Source organism: Spinacia oleracea, chromosome 5, assembly GCF_020520425.1.
Source record: "Spinacia oleracea cultivar Varoflay chromosome 5, BTI_SOV_V1, whole genome shotgun sequence".
Lineage (NCBI taxonomy): Eukaryota > Viridiplantae > Streptophyta > Magnoliopsida > Caryophyllales > Amaranthaceae > Spinacia > Spinacia oleracea.
In genome coordinates this window covers 2,426,405-2,445,620 of record NC_079491.1, presented here as the reverse complement: position 1 = coordinate 2,445,620, position 19,216 = coordinate 2,426,405, and the positions used below count along the sequence as shown (strand labels likewise).

General features: G+C 36.3%; 2 protein-coding genes across 2 annotated transcripts; both read left to right on the top strand.

Annotated features, from left to right (window-relative positions):
* Positions 1-1,004: 1,004 nt before the first annotated feature.
* On the top strand, positions 1,005-6,483 carry LOC110784195 (deoxyhypusine hydroxylase). Its single transcript, XM_021988634.2, has 7 exons — positions 1,005-1,312; positions 3,624-3,757; positions 3,851-4,071; positions 4,168-4,306; positions 5,083-5,209; positions 6,007-6,125; positions 6,204-6,483. The coding sequence occupies exons 1-7, from the start codon at positions 1,165-1,167 to the stop codon at positions 6,243-6,245; spliced, it is 930 nt and encodes a 309-aa protein (XP_021844326.1). The 5' UTR covers positions 1,005-1,164; the 3' UTR covers positions 6,246-6,483.
* An 896-nt stretch (positions 6,484-7,379) lies between these two features.
* Positions 7,380-19,113, top strand: LOC110784207 (poly [ADP-ribose] polymerase 1). The gene is made up of 20 exons (XM_021988638.2): positions 7,380-7,788; positions 8,967-9,016; positions 9,137-9,335; positions 10,991-11,177; positions 11,285-11,603; positions 12,363-12,558; positions 12,631-12,795; positions 12,927-12,987; positions 13,421-13,484; positions 13,565-13,816; positions 14,523-14,760; positions 14,862-14,974; positions 15,054-15,130; positions 15,250-15,410; positions 16,008-16,199; positions 16,294-16,402; positions 16,781-16,863; positions 16,988-17,125; positions 17,920-18,102; positions 18,802-19,113. The coding sequence occupies exons 1-20, from the start codon at positions 7,645-7,647 to the stop codon at positions 18,847-18,849; spliced, it is 2,979 nt and encodes a 992-aa protein (XP_021844330.1). The 5' UTR covers positions 7,380-7,644; the 3' UTR covers positions 18,850-19,113.
* The last annotated feature ends 103 nt before the right edge of the window (positions 19,114-19,216 follow it).

Here is a 19,216-nt window from a genome sequence, read left to right as displayed (position 1 = left end):
TACGTGAGACGTCAAAATTGAGTTTGAAGGCGCCCGGAGGGGGCGGAAACCACCTCACAAGAATGGGTTGCGGGGTGACTACCTTTGTTCCACTATACATGCAAGTTTGCAACATGTATTTTTGTACGTATTCAAATACGTTTTTTTTTACATTATTCCGTAATATTTATAAATGCGTATAAGTAAAAATATAAAGTTAATATTTACTATTCTCGCAGTGATATGAATTTGACAAAATTTCATTTGACTATGTTTTTTCTTATATAATGGTGAAACGTCAAAATTAATTGATGAATTGTTGAAACCCAATGTTATCACATGAATTGTCACACATTGAAGAAAGAGAAGAGAATACCACATTATAAACTTGTAGAGTTACTCCCACTGTTGCCAATTGGTTTTAATGTGGAAACTCCATTAGATTTATAAGTGGACATAACTCTTCTCCAACTTATTGGATTTTCCAGAACAATTTAACATGAGTCTGAATTTATTGAGTCTTTCATAACTGAACATTTCTAAACCAGGACTTACTAAAAGAGCAAAAATGTTTGATTCTAAGTAAAGATCAATAATTTTGATGAGATGCTATAAGATTCATGTTAGAGCAAGTCATTTAGTATGTTTGTGAATTAATACTAGCTAATTATGCAAAATGCATCATATTAGCCATATTAATTGTTAAGTAGGGCCAACTTGAGTTATCTAGTTGATAATTCATGTCTAGTCGGTTTTGATTTGTTTTTTTTTTTTTTTGGGTGTGTAATCCAGGTGTAAACCGCCAACAATAGTGACTAACCCTCTCGCCCCGCATATTTCAATTATTGGACAATCCATTAGTTAAGATACAGTGAACAACCACTATGTCAATACCAACTTGATTAGTCGGTTCTTGAGAGGTCAAGATGACTAAGGTGATAAAATAATACGACATTGAAATGACCGTTTTACCCTCGAGATTAATGACCATTTTAACCTTCGAGTCTCTCTTCACAATTCACATCCCTCCTGGGTTTTGATTTCTGAAGCTCCCACCATTCAAAGAATCTGATTCTCCCCTCTTTCTCTTTCTCTTCCTCTTTCTCCTTCAACTCTGCTCTTCTATAAACCTGCATATCTATTATTTTTCTGGTGTTATTGCACAAAAATCACAAAGATAAAGAAATGGGTTCATTTGAAGCTTCAGAAGAAACAGTCAAATTTCTATGTGACAGGCTTGTGGATCAAACTCAGCCCATTTCTGAGCGTTTCAGGTCTCTTTTCTCTCTCCGCAACCTTAAAGGCCAACTCCCTCGCGATGCACTTATTCAGGGTATTCTCCCTTCTCTAAACTTATCATTTTTTTGTTGACAATTATGGGAACTGTATTGGGATTTTGTTGGATTAAATTCATTCAAATTTCAGGGTTTTTCATGGATATTTTTGGTTTATGAATTAGTGTACAAATTTATGTTCTGGGTTTTTATTTTTTGTGCAATTGGCCAATTGTAGTGACAAATTATGGCTTTAGGGTATTGATTATTGCTAAGCTAAAACTAATTACATTATGTTGTCTTTATAATTATAGACTGTATTGGGATTTGTTAGATTAAATTCAATCAAATTTCAGGTTTTTTCATGGATATTCTTGGTTTATGAATTAGTGTACAAATTTATGTTCTGGGTTTTTATTTTTTGTGCAATTGGCCAACTGTAGTGACAAATTATGGCATTAGGGTATTGATTATTGCTAAGCTAAATCAAAACTAATTACTCCGTACATTATGTTGTTGTCTTTATAATTCTAGTCATAGTATTGGGACACACATGTTTGAGTTTCCCTGCTTTATGAACTATACATAGATAGTTTTATGTACTATACTATGAGCATGGGAAAATGAGAGTTTGTTTCATACTGTATGGTTCAAATTAGAAACCGAAATCAGGTCTAATGTTAGATTCATATGCCTGCTGAACCGTAGTTAACCTAGTCAAAAGTAATGTTGTGTATTGTGGACGTCCTCTGATTCTACTTTTGAGGAATTACTCTCCATCTTTGTAGTAGCCCACTCGCTAGTGTTGTTCCCACTCTTCCTAGTTCATGATCAATTAATCATGACAGCTTGTTGCGACGCCATTCAATAAGGGTGCGTTCTATTCACTTGATTTTCACTTATTTTTCTTGAAGTTATCTTATCTTATCCGAACTTATCTGAACTTATTTGAACTAACCTGAACTTATCAAAACTTATTTTAGTTATAATTGTACTTGGTCAACCCTTTTTCTTTCCCGAACTTGTCTTATCATAACTTACTTTTCCACTTTTCCTGAAATAAGTGGAAATAAGGTGAACATAACAGAGCCTAAGAGTTGAGTGAAGTATATGTTTTATAAGAGTTAACTGTATATGGTTTGGTGTACATTGATGATCGAGGCCAATTTTGACATTAACATAAACAATTCTATGGACGAACTAAGGTACCTTTCAGAGCTCTCATATCAATAGCATGGCAATTCCATGTTGTAGATCATCTATTGTGTCTGAGTTATTGGTATTTACTTAGAGAGTCAGAAGTTTCTTTACATGTTTAGTGGATGGTTCATGACCTGGGTATGGAAATAGGATTGGAGTTATTGAACAAAGAAAATGTTCTACTGTAATGGACACTTGTTGCACGGATGTAGTAATGTGAGCTTTGAAGCGTATTTCTACTATGCATACACTAGTGTCTGTTTGCTGTAATATCTTTGCAGTAGAAATTCTACGAGGATGCAGTATTTTTGCCTGTTGCTTTCTAAAATCTTAAGCCAACAATTTGGATATGCCCATACAAATATAAAGCATATTGTAGTCAATATACAGATATACTTCATTATTTAGTTCTACCATTTGAAAACCCCATAAATTAAGAAAGTTGGGATGACTAAGGTTGAAGTCTATAGTAAAGAACTAGGGACCATTTTCTTTACATAGTGGAAATTTCTGTTTCGTGGCTGTTGCAAAACTTTGTAATAAACTATAGTTCATGTTTTTGTCACAAGTCTCCACAGAATAGACTCACAAATCTACCACAGAATAGACTGCTAAATAGAGGAATGAATGGTTTGATTACTGAAAGTTCAACTTACAGGGAAGCTTAACACAAAATAGCAACTTGAGGTTGCCAATCTCCAAAATAGTGACTTTAGGTCACAAGTCTCCACTTTCTTAACACAAAACACAATAATGATTCTACTGCCCTCCCCCCTTTTTATTGCTAACACAATTGTACTACCACCAACCCACTCCTATGGTTGCCGTTGCTGTTGTCTGCTGCTGTTGTGTTGTTTGTCTGCTTCTGTCAGACTTGGTTTGGCCTCATTCTCTCTTGCTTCCCTTGTCCTTTTCTTGCGTAGGTGATGGTTATTGGAGGTCTCTGCCAAGTCATCACACATTGTTGAGTTTCTGAGTTCTTTTGACTTATGATTGCAAAGTAAAAGAATTGCTGAACTGATGTTTTATTTTCAGCAGGTGCAACGTACACCTTTTCTACACTGCCCACCCCTGTTATTTTAGTGCATAACATTTACATGCTGTGGAAAATCCGTGCTATGGATTTTATTTTAGTGGACTAATTCTTCTTCTCCGACCTTTGCTTTGCAGCTACAAGAGACCCTTCAAATTTGTTGGCTCATGAGGCAGCATTTGCATTGGGCCAAATGCAAGATGCGGATGCTATCCCTGCTTTAGAATCCATTCTCAACGACTTCTCTTTACATCCAATTGTTCGTCATGAGGTGAAATATGCTTTCAAGGATTGGATTGTTCTTTTCTGTAATATCAGTCATCATTTTCCTAAATACATATGTTTGTCTTCTATTTTTACTCAGGCTGCTGAGGCTCTCGGAGCTATAGGCCTAGAGATGAATGTTCCTCTCTTAAAAACAAGCTTGGTCTCTGATCCAGCTCCAGAGGTCAGAGAAACATGTGAACTAGCTCTGCGTAAAATCGAGGAAATGAAAAATAATGAATCTGATGATAGAGGTCCATCTCCATATTTGTCAGTTGACCCAGCTGCCCCAGCCTCTTGCTCTTCTATATCGGAACTAAGGTTTGTGTACTTTATATAATATTGGTTTCCGTTTCTCTAGGTCAAGGATGACTTTGCTGGTACTTAGTGACTATTTGTGTTGTTTTCATCTTCAAGGGATCTACTATTGGATGAAGGAAAGGGCATGTACGAGCGATATGCCGCTTTATTTGCTCTACGCAATGATGGGGGAGATGAGGCTATTTCTGCTATTGTTGATTCCTTGGGAGCTAAAAGTGCTCTGTTGCGCCATGAGGTTAATTCTATACTCTGGCAGTATTTTGTGTTCAACATATCATTTCTTATATTATTTGCCTTTATTGGTTGGCAACACACATCAGCCAATAGCCCTAACCAAAATTTTCTTGTACATAAATGTGCAAACTCAGTCTCAATCCCCCTAGGCATCAATTGTATGCTGAATTCGTTGTTGGTGCTCAAATAAACTTTCTGCGATGTGTTTGATTTTATGCATACTTCATGAGTTCATGGGATTGAGTAGAGCCGACAATGGGTTGGGTTGGGTCGGAATCAGGTCAACGGGTTGATATTTTCCCAACCAAACCCGACCTGTTTACTTAAACAGGTTGAGATTCTTAACCCAACCCAACCCAACTATAAACGGGTTGACATGAAGTTGAACCGTTTAAGTTCTTTTTTCTCTTTTAGATGTAAAGTGACTTGACTATATAATTTTAGGGTAATTTGTTTGAGGCAAATCTCATAGCAAAAACTAATACCCCAATATGTATTTGTCATGAATCAAAACGTCAACTAATTATTCAATATTGAAGGAAAAAATGAGTTCAAATAACATTTTACAGATGTATATTAAATACTTGCTTGAACTTAAACGGGTTAGGCGGGTTGTTTTTTGGTTGAAAATGTCAACCTGACCCAACCCTTTATTATTGGGTTGGGTTGTTGGGTTGGGTCAGCTTTTGCCAGCTCTAGGATTGAAGACTATTCTTGCTAATACTGTGTGTGGGCATCTCCTTTAACACTGATGATGTATGCTTTTCTTGAAGACAGGTCGCGTATGTGCTTGGCCAAATGCAAAATAAAGTTGCATCAAATGCTCTTATTACGGTTCTCAAAGATGTTGCTGAGCACCCAATGGTTAGACATGAAGCTGCCGAAGCTCTTGGCTCCATTGCAGGTATGCTGGTTAAGTGGTTTTTTAAATCTGTAGATCAGTGAAAGGAATTTGAAAAACTCTATATGGTATATCAATACGCTATAGCAGATTTTGTAGCTTTTTATATGAAGATGGTAAAATAAACCAAACAAGCCTTTTAATCTGTTGGCTATGCTACGTTGCTACTGTTTTGAATTAATGATTTGTCTGTTGTTAGAAGGAAAAATAAGGTCTCTAGGTTTTAAAATGTACCAAGAATTCATCCGGTTTTGGCCTTAGGGTGTTAATTTCGGTCAACTTAACTGGTATAAGTCGATGTGTGTTATAACAGACGCGAAAACAACAAAAAAGAGCACACAGATTTATTTACTGGATTGATAGGTAGGAAATATGTTTTTTAACAAGATAAATCGTATTCACAAATCATCCCTCTGTTATCCTGTCCCTGAATGTTATCCTGTCCCTGAATGGTTCAGTACGTTACTGGAAAGGATCTTGTCCCCTCCCCCCCTCGTTTGAGTTAGGCAGGAAGCTGGAGGTGCGTTCTATTCACCTGATTTTCACTTATTTTTCCTGAACTTATCTTATCTGAACTTATTAGAAGTTTCAAAACTTAGTTTGGTTATAAATTGTACTTGGTCAACCCTTATTTTTCTTGAACTTATCTTATCTGAACTTATTATTCTTGAAATAAGTGGAACTAAGGTGAACAGAGCATAGCCTAAATTAGATGCAGTTGTGTTCGTTCAATTCGCCTATATATATATATAGTTTGTGTATTCTTCTTAACTTCTGTTTTCCATATGCCTGGTCTTCAGATGAAAGAAGCATATCACTTCTCGAGAAATTCTCCAAGGATCCCGAGCCTATAGTCTCGCAGAGTTGTGAGGTTGCTCTCAGCATGCTTGAGTTTGAAAAATCAGGCAAATCTTTTGAGGTATACAACAACATGCACTAAAATATCCTTCCTATATGAAGTTTCTGAGTTCTGACTCTTGAATTTCTGTGACTGCAGTATTTCTTCATGCAAAATCCAGTTGCTGAGGAAGTTGCTTAATCATTTTGAGGCCAAACTTCTATTTCAGAAGCATTTTTGTTTATCTCTCATTGAGGTTTATCATATTATCTTTGGTCTGTAAAATGTAGAATACTAATTTATGTGTAAGCTAGGATTCTTGTGAATCTTACAGATTTTGGTTCTGTGTTTTTGGCATTGTTGGGTGGATTGATAAACTAACAGAAAAGATGTTGTGAAATTTGCGCAACGAAGGAATACAACAAAAATTGCTTCTTTAGTGGTGGTGTTGTGTTTGATTAGTAAACTAACAGAAAAGATGTTTTTGGCATTGGAATTTTAGTTTCTTCTTAAAAACTGTTGTTCGAGCTATTGATTAACCAAGTGAAATTTAAAAGACATAGGTTTGGTTAGTGTGAAAACGTTTAACCCAAAAAAATAAAGCTTGAGTTGTTTGAGTTAATATATTATATCAAGGTTGGATTAATTCATAAAACTTTTGCAAAGTTTACAAAAATGTGCGATTAAGCGTAATTTTTATCACGATTGTGAATTTGTGATAGGCAGACCTAATCAAGTCACACAAACATTAAAAGCGAGATTCTTGAAATATTGAAAAATAGTTATTTCAACGGCGAGAACAACGAATATTAGTTACACAGATCACAAGAAGTAATTTAATTGAAACAATTTACATCAAAAGTGACCTGAAGTTTTATATGGTAAAATTGCAATCTTTGCTTAAATTCTAAAGTTATTTGTGTAAAAAAATGTATGATCAAAACGTCAAACTTTATGATACAATACAAGAATTTTTAAAATGAATTATACGACCAACTTATTATACTTCATCCGTTTCGAAAATATCGCACCATAATTAACTTTTACTCTTTTAACTAATTTGACTCTTAATAGCTCAAATTATGTGCAAGTAAAATTATAAAAAATTATATTTAGAAAACTATATCGATATGAATCTAATGACCGCACATGACTAAAATTTCCTTAGGTACGAATATCAAAAAATGACCAAAGTCATAGTGTAAATAGCGTAAAAACAAATGGTGCGATATTTCCCGAACGGAAGAAGTACGGAAAAAAAGTTCAAACCCGCTTATACGGATAAAAGACAAACCCGACCCACAATTAACTCCGACACACTAAACTAGAGAAAATTAAAAAACATTCCTGTAATTCAAAAGCATTCTCTCTTTTCTGGGTTTTCTTTCTTCTGGAAAGTGTCATTCGAGTAAAAAAAGAGAGTGGATTCGATGACGACGATGATTTTGATTGAACCAGTTGAAGCTAAGTGACCTCACTCACTCAAAGCAACAATTCTTGTCTCAAAAGAAAAATAAAACCCCTCAAAATTTCCATTTCTTTCAATTTTTTTGCGCCTTTTTCATCGTCAGAGTAAAGAGAGAAAGAAAGGAGAGAGAAAATGGCGGCACCTGAGAAGCCATGGAAAGCAGAGTATGCGAAATCAGCGAGAGCTGCTTGTAGAACTTGCAAGAGCAACATTGCCAAAGAGATTCTTCGTTTTGGAAAAATGGTCCAATCTCCACATTTTGATGGTTTCATGCCTGTAATTTCTCTACTCTTTCTCTCTCAATTTTGATAACTCGTGACGTATTTGTGTTGATTGTTTTGTTTCTCTTTCTGGGTATGCGTAATTTTGTCCCAATTTTGGAGGGTACAATTCCAAAATTGTAGCTAATTCTTTCATTGGTTTGTAATTTGATACCCAGAAAATACAAATTCAGGAAAGGGGTTTTGGAGTAAATTTTTGTGGATTAGTGAAGTAAAATTAAGTGGGTGATTGTTGATTCATTGCAATGTACTAGTTTTTACTTTCTAGGTTAATGGTTGAACAGTACTATGGCGGCATTTTGCATGGTTAGTGACATGGTCTTTTTCATGAGGTGATTGAATTGTGTTTGTGTACTAGAATACTATTATGGTTAAGAAGCTGAAATCTGGGTTATTTTTCAGCATGGAGCTTTGCATGCAAAACAGGAATGTGAAAAAAGATATTAAGATTTTCAATCTGTGTACTATCTCCATCTAGATTTAATTGTCACATTAGCACATTTCGAGTTCAGATTACAGCATTGCATGTCTATTAATTCCCGGACGGAGGGGACATGAACTTGAGAGTTCATTTGCTCTACTTTGAATTAGATTTTCATGTGGTGCTATGTTTTTTGAGGGGTTGTTAGTACTTAGTAGTGGATTGGTGGTGGTTTGATTTTAAGGTTGGCAAATCGTGAGGAATCAAGTATCACATCATATCTACACCAAATCCACCACTTAAAAACATGATTTGAATCATGAACAATTGACAAATGTTGCTTCCCTTCCATTGCTTAGCATGTTCTGTTGATTCTGATAGAGTTACAGTTAAAGACATAGATCCAACTTTCACATGGTTTGAACTGATTATGTTTTGAACTTATGATCATTTTCAACTCTCACCAAAAATGCTTTATTTTCAAACATTATACTCTATAATCTACTTATTGAATGTCAGTTACTGATACATGTGAAGTATGGGATGTTTGTGCCATATTGCTGGTTGGAACTTAACCTAACAGTTTAACTACTACGAAGTATTTTCTTTAAGGTTGATTACATCATCTCCTCTTTCTTTTGATATTTTTTTTTAGTGTGTCGGGATTTCAGAAGTTTGTTGACTTCAATAAGTGAGTTTCTTTCCTTTCTGACTTTATAATGATTTACTAAACTATTGTTCTTCTTCACCAGATGTGGCACCATGCTACCTGCATAATGAAGAAAGCGAATCAGATTAAATCGTAAGTGCTTTTAAAATTAGTTGAATTGGAAAATATGGCTATATTTGAAACAATTTAGTGTTTCGTTTAGAGAGATTCCTTAGGTTGGGATTGAGTTTGGCTCCATTCTTTCTTATTCAGCACTGATGAAATAGAAGGCCTTGAATCACTTAGATGGGACGATCAGCAGAAAATCAGAAAATATGTAGATGGTAATGGACTGGCGAGTAGTACTGTTGCTGCTGCACCTACTTCTACTCCTGCAGCATATGGTATTGAAGTGTCCCAAACTTCCCGTGCTACATGCAAACACTGTAGCGAAAAGATAATTAAAGGACAGGCGAGTTTTACATTCCAGAATTAGTTGTTCAAGCTTTTAAAAGATTCTCATGTTCTTTATTTATCTTTGTAGAAGAGTCTCTCTTTTCTTGCTTTCAATAATTACGTAGACAGTAAAATTACATATGTATACATATGCGGTGAACAACTCGTAATTGAATTACTTTAGACCAACCTGGTTGAATTTAGTGAATCCTGACTTGTTTTGAGCTCAACTTGATTCTTCAACAAGTTTAGTCAACTCATCCAAGCAGCTCAGTAAAGGTTGAATTATGTATATGCATGTTGGAAAGTAGAAACAACTATGTAAATAATATCAATGAATCAAATATACAAACAATGCCAACATTGTGGGAAATAGAGTATGATGTTTAAGAGCATACTGTAGTGACTATTGGGTTTATTCTGTAATTTTTCAATGAACTCTATAAAGTATTTGTTGTTAACCAATTTAGTTGCAAATACAAGACCTATTCCATGCAACAACTGATCCAAAGGCTGCATTTATATTTCAGAGTGGAAAGTTAATTTACTAAAACACAACTTCAATGTCTTAGATATGGGCACATGAATAGATGTCTAGAGCTTCCTGGGTGGCTTTTGTCAGATCTTGTTTTATGTTTTGTTGTAATATAATGACATGGGTTCATGGAATTAAAACTCGGCCGTTCCGTTACATAACGGCCGTTCTGTAACCTATTTTGGATTTGCCGTTCCGCGAAAACCCGTTACGTTACGGTTTGACAAAAATCACGTCTTTCTTCCCGCGTCGTCCGTTACGTAACGGTGACTCGCCGCGTTAGACGTTTTTTTCTCCGTTACACCGTTCTTTTACATAAATTGACCAAAAATATTTTTTTAGTTAGTTATGTAGTTTATGAAACATGATATTTCGAGTGCTTATTTGTTCACATAATATAATACTCACTCATATTAGGATAGATTTGGTTATATTGTGTTGAAACAATACTAGTTTTTAGATTAAAAATGTAATAATAAGGCTTAGACATATTAATGTGGGTTTTTTCAAAAAATTCACACCGAGTCACCCGCGATCCGTTCTATTCTTCCGTTACAAGCGGTTTCCTCGACAACGCGACCGTTACTGCGAACGCGACCGCATCCGCGTTTTTTTTTCTGTGCATGGGTTGCTCGAAAAGTGGAAAGATGTAATGAATTGGTATAGAAAAGTTAACGTATTCGAGTTTGCTTGTAAATGATCATCTGACTTGTAAGGGGCAACCATTGGGTGCTTCTTGAATCTCTATAATCTATATAATTACCTTTTCGCAATCTCGATTGGGTGTATGAAGGAGACAAGTACAGTACATACATAATTGAGCATATTTTTACTATGCACTATATCGAGGAAAAAAAAACTAAGAAAACCAAATTTCAATTCTCAGACAAAGAGAAGTTAAGAATATATACCGAGTATAAATAAGTAAGACTGGAGTCGATTTTTACAAGTTAGAGAGAGAAACAAAATCTTCCGTTGTTGCTACTACTTTTATCATTGAGGTGAAATATTTGTAAAAGGCCGTGTTTGATGTAATGATTTTTGATGAAGTGATACAATTTTTCAAGTTGTTGGTTATTAAAAGGTCGTGTTTGATGGTGAGGCGATATATCTCCGTATGTGCATCGTTCTGGCAGGTTCGTATATCTGCTAAAAGTGATGGCCAAGCTTCTAGAGGTTTGTCATGGTATCATGCCACTTGTTTCCTGGAGTCATCTCCTTCCACCTTGCCGGACAGCTTATCTGGATGGCAGAACCTTTCACCAAGTGATCAAGATTCTCTTCGAGCTGCTGCTAAAGGAAAAGCTCCTTCTGCAGAGACTGGTACTAGTTCATCACTTCTTCATTGTGTGCGTCTGATGTTAAATTGTGTCATCTATTTTTTCCCCTTAGAACCTTGAAGTGGTATTTTAGTAAATTATTGCATGTAGGTCTTAATGGTAGTGGAAAATCCTTGAAAGAGCCAAAAGCCAAAGATGGTGCTAAGAGGAAGACTGCTGGTGGAAGTGATCAGAATGTCAAAATTGCTAAAACTGATGCTGATATGATGTTGCGTAAATGTGGCTCTTCAACAAACACTTTGGACAAGGGGAAACCTGGTTTGGAAAGTAAATTGGAGGCTCAGTCCAAAGCGCTATGGGATCTGAAAGATGATATGAAGAAGCATGTTTCAAACGCGGAGTTGCGACAGATGCTTGAAGCCAATGACCAAAGTTCGTCGGGTTCAGAGCTCGACTTGAGGGACCGCTGGTACGTTTCTTTCTAAACCTCTTCTAGTTGATAAAATAATTCTGTGTTCTCAAATGAATGATTAATATATCCTGAGGCAAAAGTCTTGAAAAGAAGCATGAATTCCTTGAAAGTTGAAAGATATTTGACACCTTGCTAATTGAGTGGCTATCAATCCTATCATGATATAATGCCTAAGCTGGGTACTGCCAACCGTTGATGATGTAGAGAAGCGCAGTTGTACAGTTACTGTTCCATAGTCATTGACATGTAGGCATTATGACCTTAAGGCTCCGTTTGGTAGGGTGTAAAACGTTTTCATGGAAAACAATTTTCCCCTTTTCGATCATTTTTCGTTGTTTGGTTGGGCAAGGGATGGAGAACAATTTTCCATAACTCCCTCAAAGTTTGAAAAACCTTTTCCATTTGAACGGGAGGGAAACCATTTTTCCTCCTTTCCTCCTTACCTCCCTCTTCTTTCTTCCCCTCAACCTTCACTATCTCCCATTTTCTTTTAAGAAACCAAACAAAGGAAAACTAGTTTGAAATTGTGTTTTCCCTTGAAAAATGTTTTCCATGAAAAATTATTTTACAATGAAAACATTTTACACCAAACCAAACGGAGCCTAAGTCCATAACTACTGTCTTCCTGTAATCAGTAATAATGACTTCTTAATTTCTTATTGGTACATTTGGTGTTTCATAAATAATGTTCCTGTGGATATTAGTATTTATGCATAAGTTTTTGAGATTCATGTGTTTATCTACTCTTCACTTTAGTGCCGATGGCATGATGTTTGGAGCGCTCAAAAGCTGTTCAATGTGTTCTGGTCATCTTTCCTATTCTGGAGGCGCATATAAGTGCCATGGCTATATCTCAGAGTGGAGCAAATGTTCTTACTCTACTACTCAACCTGAAAGAATAAAAGGGAAGTGGAAAATACCAGAAGAGACGGATAATCAATATCTTCTCAAGGTATGTCATTCAAAGTTCGTCCCTGCGGTTGATTCTGAGATTTTTAACCTTTGTTAAATCGACTTTGAACAGTGGTTTAAGTCACAAAAAGCAGCCAAACCCGAGAGGATACTACCGCCTTCATCTTCCAACACGTCTGCTAGAAATCAAAGTGCTAAAGGGCAGCTTAAGTCTTCGAATGAAGAAAAGTTGGAGGATCTTAAGGTTGCTATTGCTGGATTATCTAAAGAAACCATGGTATAGTTTCTCCTCCCATTTTCATTAATCAATGGATTGTGATATTTTAGATTGCTACTAGTATAGAACCTTGCTATTGTGATTCCCCTTTTCAATTTTGTCTGCACTGAATTGAGGGGGATGTGATACAGGAGGAATTCAAAAGCAAAATTGAAGGGGCTGGAGGCCAGGTCCATGCCAAGATTAAGAAAGGTTTTGCTCAACTTTTTTTCTAATTGGATGATTTAGGCTCCGTTTGGTTTGGTGACATTTTCAATGCAAAATGATTTTCCATGGAAAACATTTTCCAAGATAAAACATAATATCAAACTTGTTTTCCTTTGTTTGGTTCCTTAAAAAGAAAATGGGAGAAGATGGTGAATATTGAAGGGAAGAAGGGAGGGGGAGGAAAGGTGGAAAAGTGGTTTCCCTCCCTTTCAAATGGAAAAGGTTTTTCCACCTTTGAGGGAGTTATGGAAAATTGTTTTCCATCCCTTGCGAAACCAAACAACGTAAATGATTGAAAAAGGGAAAATCGTTTTCCATGAAAACGTTTTACACCCTACCAAACAGAGCCTTAGTTGATAAATTTTCCATTCTTCAAAGTACAACGGTAAGTTTGGGATACTTACTGCTTATATTGCAGATACAAACTGCTTGGTTGTGGGAGGTGGGCTTAGTGATCAAAATGCTGAACTGAAGAAAGCAAGGTACAGTTCAACAGTTAGATTGGCACTCCTTTTTACTAATTGCATGTCTTGAATACTTGCATTACTGTTGGATATTGAAGGAGGATGAAGATCCCAATTGTTAGAGAAGAGTATCTGGTAAACTGTATCCAAAAGCAGAAGAAGCTTCCATTTGATCTGTACAAAATGGAGGCCACTGGCGAATCTTCTAGCATGGTTACTGTCAAAGTTAAAGGGCGAAGTGCTGTTCATGAAGCTTCTGGTCTTCAAGATTCTGGTCACATCTTGGAGGAAGGACCCAGCATCTATAACACCACTCTCAGCATGTCAGATCTGTCATCCGGTATTAACAGGTTCGTAGATTTGATGTTTTATTTTTTAACTTAGGCTTCGTTTAAGCGTAAAACATTTTCCTGGAAAACAGTTTTTCTCTATTTTGTATTTTACATTGTTTGGTTTGCAAAGGAGTGTAAAACCATTTTCCCTAGGAGTAAAATTGCTTGAAAGGGAAATTGTTTTCCTTTCTTTTCTTTATCTCTCTTGTACACTCCTCTCACTACCTGCTTACTTTCCCTTTCACATTCCTTCCGTTTCATCGTTTTTCTTACATGAAACCAAACAACGGAAAACTAATTTTGGGATTGTGTTTTCCATGAAAATCATTTTACACTGAAAATGTTTTACACCCAACCAAACAGAGCTTTAGCCAGAGTGCTATTTCCATTCGCAGAAAAACTCTACTTGGGTGATTTCCTCCGTCCTCATGCTCTTCATAAACAGTTGACACACTATTGACACTATACAGTTGTGTCACTTGTGTGTAAGTCTATTTCTGTTAGCATTTCACTGTGCTTTTTTTTAGTGCTCTTAACATGTTAACCTCATTGTCAATGATCAAGTATAATCTATTTGCTTTATATGAACTTAATATCTTGTATCATTTTCTTATTATCTTTGGTCTTGAATTCAGTGCTGTTTTTGCTTTTGGCCATATCTTCTCTCCATATGCTGCAACTAATCCAACTTCTGTTTTTTTGGGCATTTTGGTGCTCTGAAAAGTTACTATATTCTTCAGATTATACAAGATGACAAGAGCCGAGAATGCTATGTTTTCCGGAAGTGGGGTCGAGTTGGCAATGAGAAAATTGGAAACAGCAAAATTGCGGAGATGTCAAAATCAGATGCGGTTGAAGAATTCAAACGGCTATTTCTGGAGAAAACTGGAAGTCCTTGGGAAGCTTGGGTTCATAAACAGAACTTCCAGAAACATCCTGGCCGATTTTTTCCATTGGATATTGTACTATTACTCTGCACTTTCTCTGTATATTTCTCTTAAAGCCACAGTGTGCCGTTATAGCAGCTTCTGAAGCTTTTTTCTTTTTTGCTGTCATCCCTCAGGACTATGGGGTCAAGAGGCAGGCCCCGAAGAAGAGCTTCGATGATAGTAACAGCAAACTAGCTCCTGCATTAAAAGAATTGATTAAGATGCTCTTTAATGTGGAAACTTACAGGTTAAATAGTGATCCTAAATAGTTACACATCTGTTGCTTTTCCTTCCTTGAGGATTTACTCATCATTTTCACTCTGCAGAGCTGCTATGTTGGAATTTGAGATCAACTTGTCTGAGATGCCTCTTGGGAAACTGAGCAAAAGCAATATCCAGAAAGGTGTTATTTCATTTGAAACTACTGTATTACTTTTGTACTCAACTTTGACTGAGATAGATTTATATACGATCAGCTTAAGGCTCTTTTGTTCATGACTATCATCGACCTTGATCTTTCAGGTTTTGAAGCCTTGACACAGATACAAAACTTGTTGGAAAACACGGTTCTTCAATCTTCTGTTAAAGAGAGCCTGATTGTTGATGCCAGTAATCGGTTTTTCACCGTGATTCCTTCTATCCATCCTCGTGTGATTAGAGACGAGGATGATTTCAAGCTAAAGGTATACTCTAACGCTCTACTTTGCCTACTCTGTTTGTTTGTTGAGTGTTAGGTGTTGGGGCTTTGTTTATAAGTTGCTCAATGCATGGAAGAGATTTTTGTTTGCAATCCCGGTGCATATCAGCCAAGAACCATCTGGTTGTATTTGTAAAATAACGTGCCTCAAGTTCAAATGTATATGTTGCTAAATTTAACCGTGCGTGAGAAACTAAGACTCCGTTTGGTTTGACGTAAAACGTTTTCAGTGAAAAATGATTTTCCATGGAAAACTTTTTTCAAGGAAAACACAATTCCAAACTAGTTTTTGGTTCCTTACAAGAAAAGTAATAGAAAGAAGGAAGGAGATAAGATGGAAAAGTTGTTTCCCATCCTTTCAAATGGAAAATGTTTTTCCACCTTTGAGGGAGTTATGCGAAATAATTTTTCATCTCTTGCCAAACCAAACAACGTAAAATGATAGAAAAGGGGAAAATCGTTTTCCATGAAAACGTTTTACACCTACCAAACGGACCCTAAGTTCAAATGTATTTGTTGTCAAATGTATTTTTTTTATTTTAGTCTGCCTCAGGATTTACTGTTCTACTGATCTCAATGTTAGGTCAAAATGCTAGAAGCACTACAGGACATTGAAATAGCTTCCAGACTGGTTGGTTTTGATGTGGACAGTGATGATCCTCTTGATGCAAAATATGCGAAACTACATTGTGATATGGCACCTCTGTCACATGATAGTGAAGATTTTCAATTGATCGAGAAGTATCTTCTCACTACTCACGCCCCTACACATACGGTGGGTCAAAGTTTATATTACCCTTCAAGAATTTCCATTCATTTAGAGATAATTTCTAAGTATTTATATCATTTTTTTTTTTGGAATGCATTAGGAATGGAGTCTTGAATTGGAAGAAGTGTTCTCACTTGATAGGGAAGGAGAGTTTGATAAGTTTGCACCTCAACGTGAGAAGCTTGGCAATAGGATGCTCCTTTGGCATGGTAATATGATCTTGTACTTATTGTTTCATGCTAAGCTGTTGGCAACAGGGTGATTCCAATCAATAACGGTTATCGATGAATAGTACTAATCACATGGCATAATCGTAAATAAATAGACTTTTAAGATATACATTTAACTTCAATTTTTATTTTGTTAAGCTCACATTTTATCCATTTAACTTCAAATTATATTCATTTAACCTCAAATTTTATTCCTTTAATTTACTTTTTTCGTTTCTTTTCCTTGTTTCCATCCTTTTTTAGTTTTCCTACCAATTTAATTACGAAAATGCCATGTTATTTGCACTATTCACAAATCACAATTATTGATATATACTATTCCGTTGAAGTTCATGATGCGTTTTAAAAAATTCTCAGGTTCCCGAGTGACGAATTTTGTCGGTATTCTTAGCCAAGGACTCAGAATAGCTCCTCCTGAGGCTCCAGCTACTGGTTACATGGTTTGTCCCAACACTTATTCACTCCATATAGAATATGCAAACTTTATGCAGTTGATGAGCAATTTGGCTAGAATTCGCCAATTTATGTTTTGACTTACTGAGTTGAAATTAACTCCTTATGCAGTTTGGTAAAGGGGTTTACTTCGCTGACCTTGTCAGCAAGAGTGCGCAGTATTGCTACACTGATAGGAAAAATCCTGTGGGGTTGATGCTATTGAGTGAAGTTGCTCTTGGACAAGTTCATGAACTCAAAAAAGCCCAGGTGAGGCTTTTTAATTTACTTCATGCATCGATATGATGTCATGAATCCCAAAAGACGGACTTGTGCATGGCCATGGTCCGGGTCGGTCCCACACCATGCCCACTTCCTGTCGTGCCGGGCCGGGCTGGAGTGATAAGTTCAAAACAGGCCCCCGTCCGGTCCAGGCCCATGGGCTGTCTTGTCGGGCCATCGTGCCTAAACATATTTTTTTTACTAAATTCAGGCGTGCTTTCCCGTGCCGTGCTTTTTCCAAAAAATGCGACCCAGGCCCGCCCCACAACTTTGTGCTCGTGCCGGGCCCTGCTTTTTTCATGCCCGTTCCAGGATGGGGTTTTTTCGGGCTGGGCCAGCCCACGGCCATCTTTTTTCTTTTTTTTTCAGAATATATTAACTTGTATTAATCATCACAACAGAATACAAACAAGCTAAACAGCAAAAAACCCCAAGAACTCAAGGTGGGAAAAGCCTAACAACAGCCAACCCCCACAAACTAGGAAACCAAAAAAAACTACAACTCATGACTGATCTTTCTGAGTTTCTTCAACATAAAGCAACGAGAAAAAAGAACCAATTGAATCTCCTTGAACACTGGCAGAATCAGGAATACGGGTCTGAAACTTCTTCTGATTGCGGGCCCGCCCACAACCATCTTTACTTGTGCTTATGAAACGTTTTCCCAACATGCCTAGATAGGGTTGTCAAAGTTGGTTTGTTTGTTTAAAACCTGTTATTTTCTGTTATATATGCCCGCTTTCATGATCTTGCTTCCCTAATATCATTGTTTTGTATTCAAGTACATGGATAAACCGCCAAGAGGGAAGCATTCCACTAAAGGACTCGGAAAAAAAGTACCAAATGAGGCCGGATATGCAAAGTGGCGGGATGAAGTAGTAGTGCCTTGTGGGAAACCAGTGGATTCCAAAGTGAAAGCATCAGAACTCATGTACAATGAGTATATTGTTTATGACACTGCTCAAGTAAGTCTTACTTAACTTGTGGCGTATCTAGGAATTTAAAAGAGGGTGTGCGTGCAAAATTATAATACTAAGTGTAATAGTTCTAATTTTCTTTTATAAACATGTAAAACCGCATTAAGATATAAAAAAAAATGGGGAATGCAGAGTAGTATAAAACACAATAAAAAAAAGTGTTGGTGCAAGGTTTTGAACTCGGGTTATGAGGGGTCTCATTAAAGACATTGCCAACCAAGTTACGCCTTTTATCTTGTCTTCAAATACAACAAATTTGTTTTGATACCGAGTTACAAAGAGCTTGTTGCACGCGCTTCAAAAATAACCGGAGTTTTGTCCTTTTACTGCATCATTAAAACAACCATATGCCATTTCTTAATTACATGTCTTGTCTTAAAAAATGTTAACATCTCTTTTTTTCTTTTAACATAATTGTTTTTTGGTTGAGTTTGAGAACAATATTTGACCACCAATAGTCTACATGATGCACCTGATGCACCAATAGTCTACATGATGCACCTGGAGTGACTTTCTAGTAGCTTTTCTTTTAATTGCTGATATTACTTGTTACATTAGCAATTAGGTTTGTGATGTGACCAGATCCTTAATTTTTCGGGTTTATATATCATTATTATAATTAATCAACGGGACATTTATGCTAGTGATATTTACCAACTGATTCACACACATTTGGACTATTTACAGGTGAAGATGCAATTTTTACTGAAGGTTAAGTTTCGCTATAAGAGGTAACAAATTGCTGAGAGATCGACTCGTTGTAGCTTTGTATAGTGTTAGGTTCTTTTTCCGTTTTGGCGCGTAACCTAGCCTTAGCTTTATCGGTTTTTGTTTTTTTGTTTTTTGACATTCATAGTTTTATCAGTTGAAGATCTCATTTTGGGGTTTTGTGGAGATCTTTTTCTGTGCATATTTCTGTATCGGATGAACCCTTAGCGTCCAAACGATTGTAACGACATTTAGCTCAAATCTTATTCAGTTTGTGACTATTCTGTGACATTACTCAGTTTTTTTTGGTATTCTGTAAAGTCTGCTTGAACTTGAGCAACAATTTGCAAATTGAATTGCCAGAAATCCAAAACTTGAAATTACAGAAAGATTA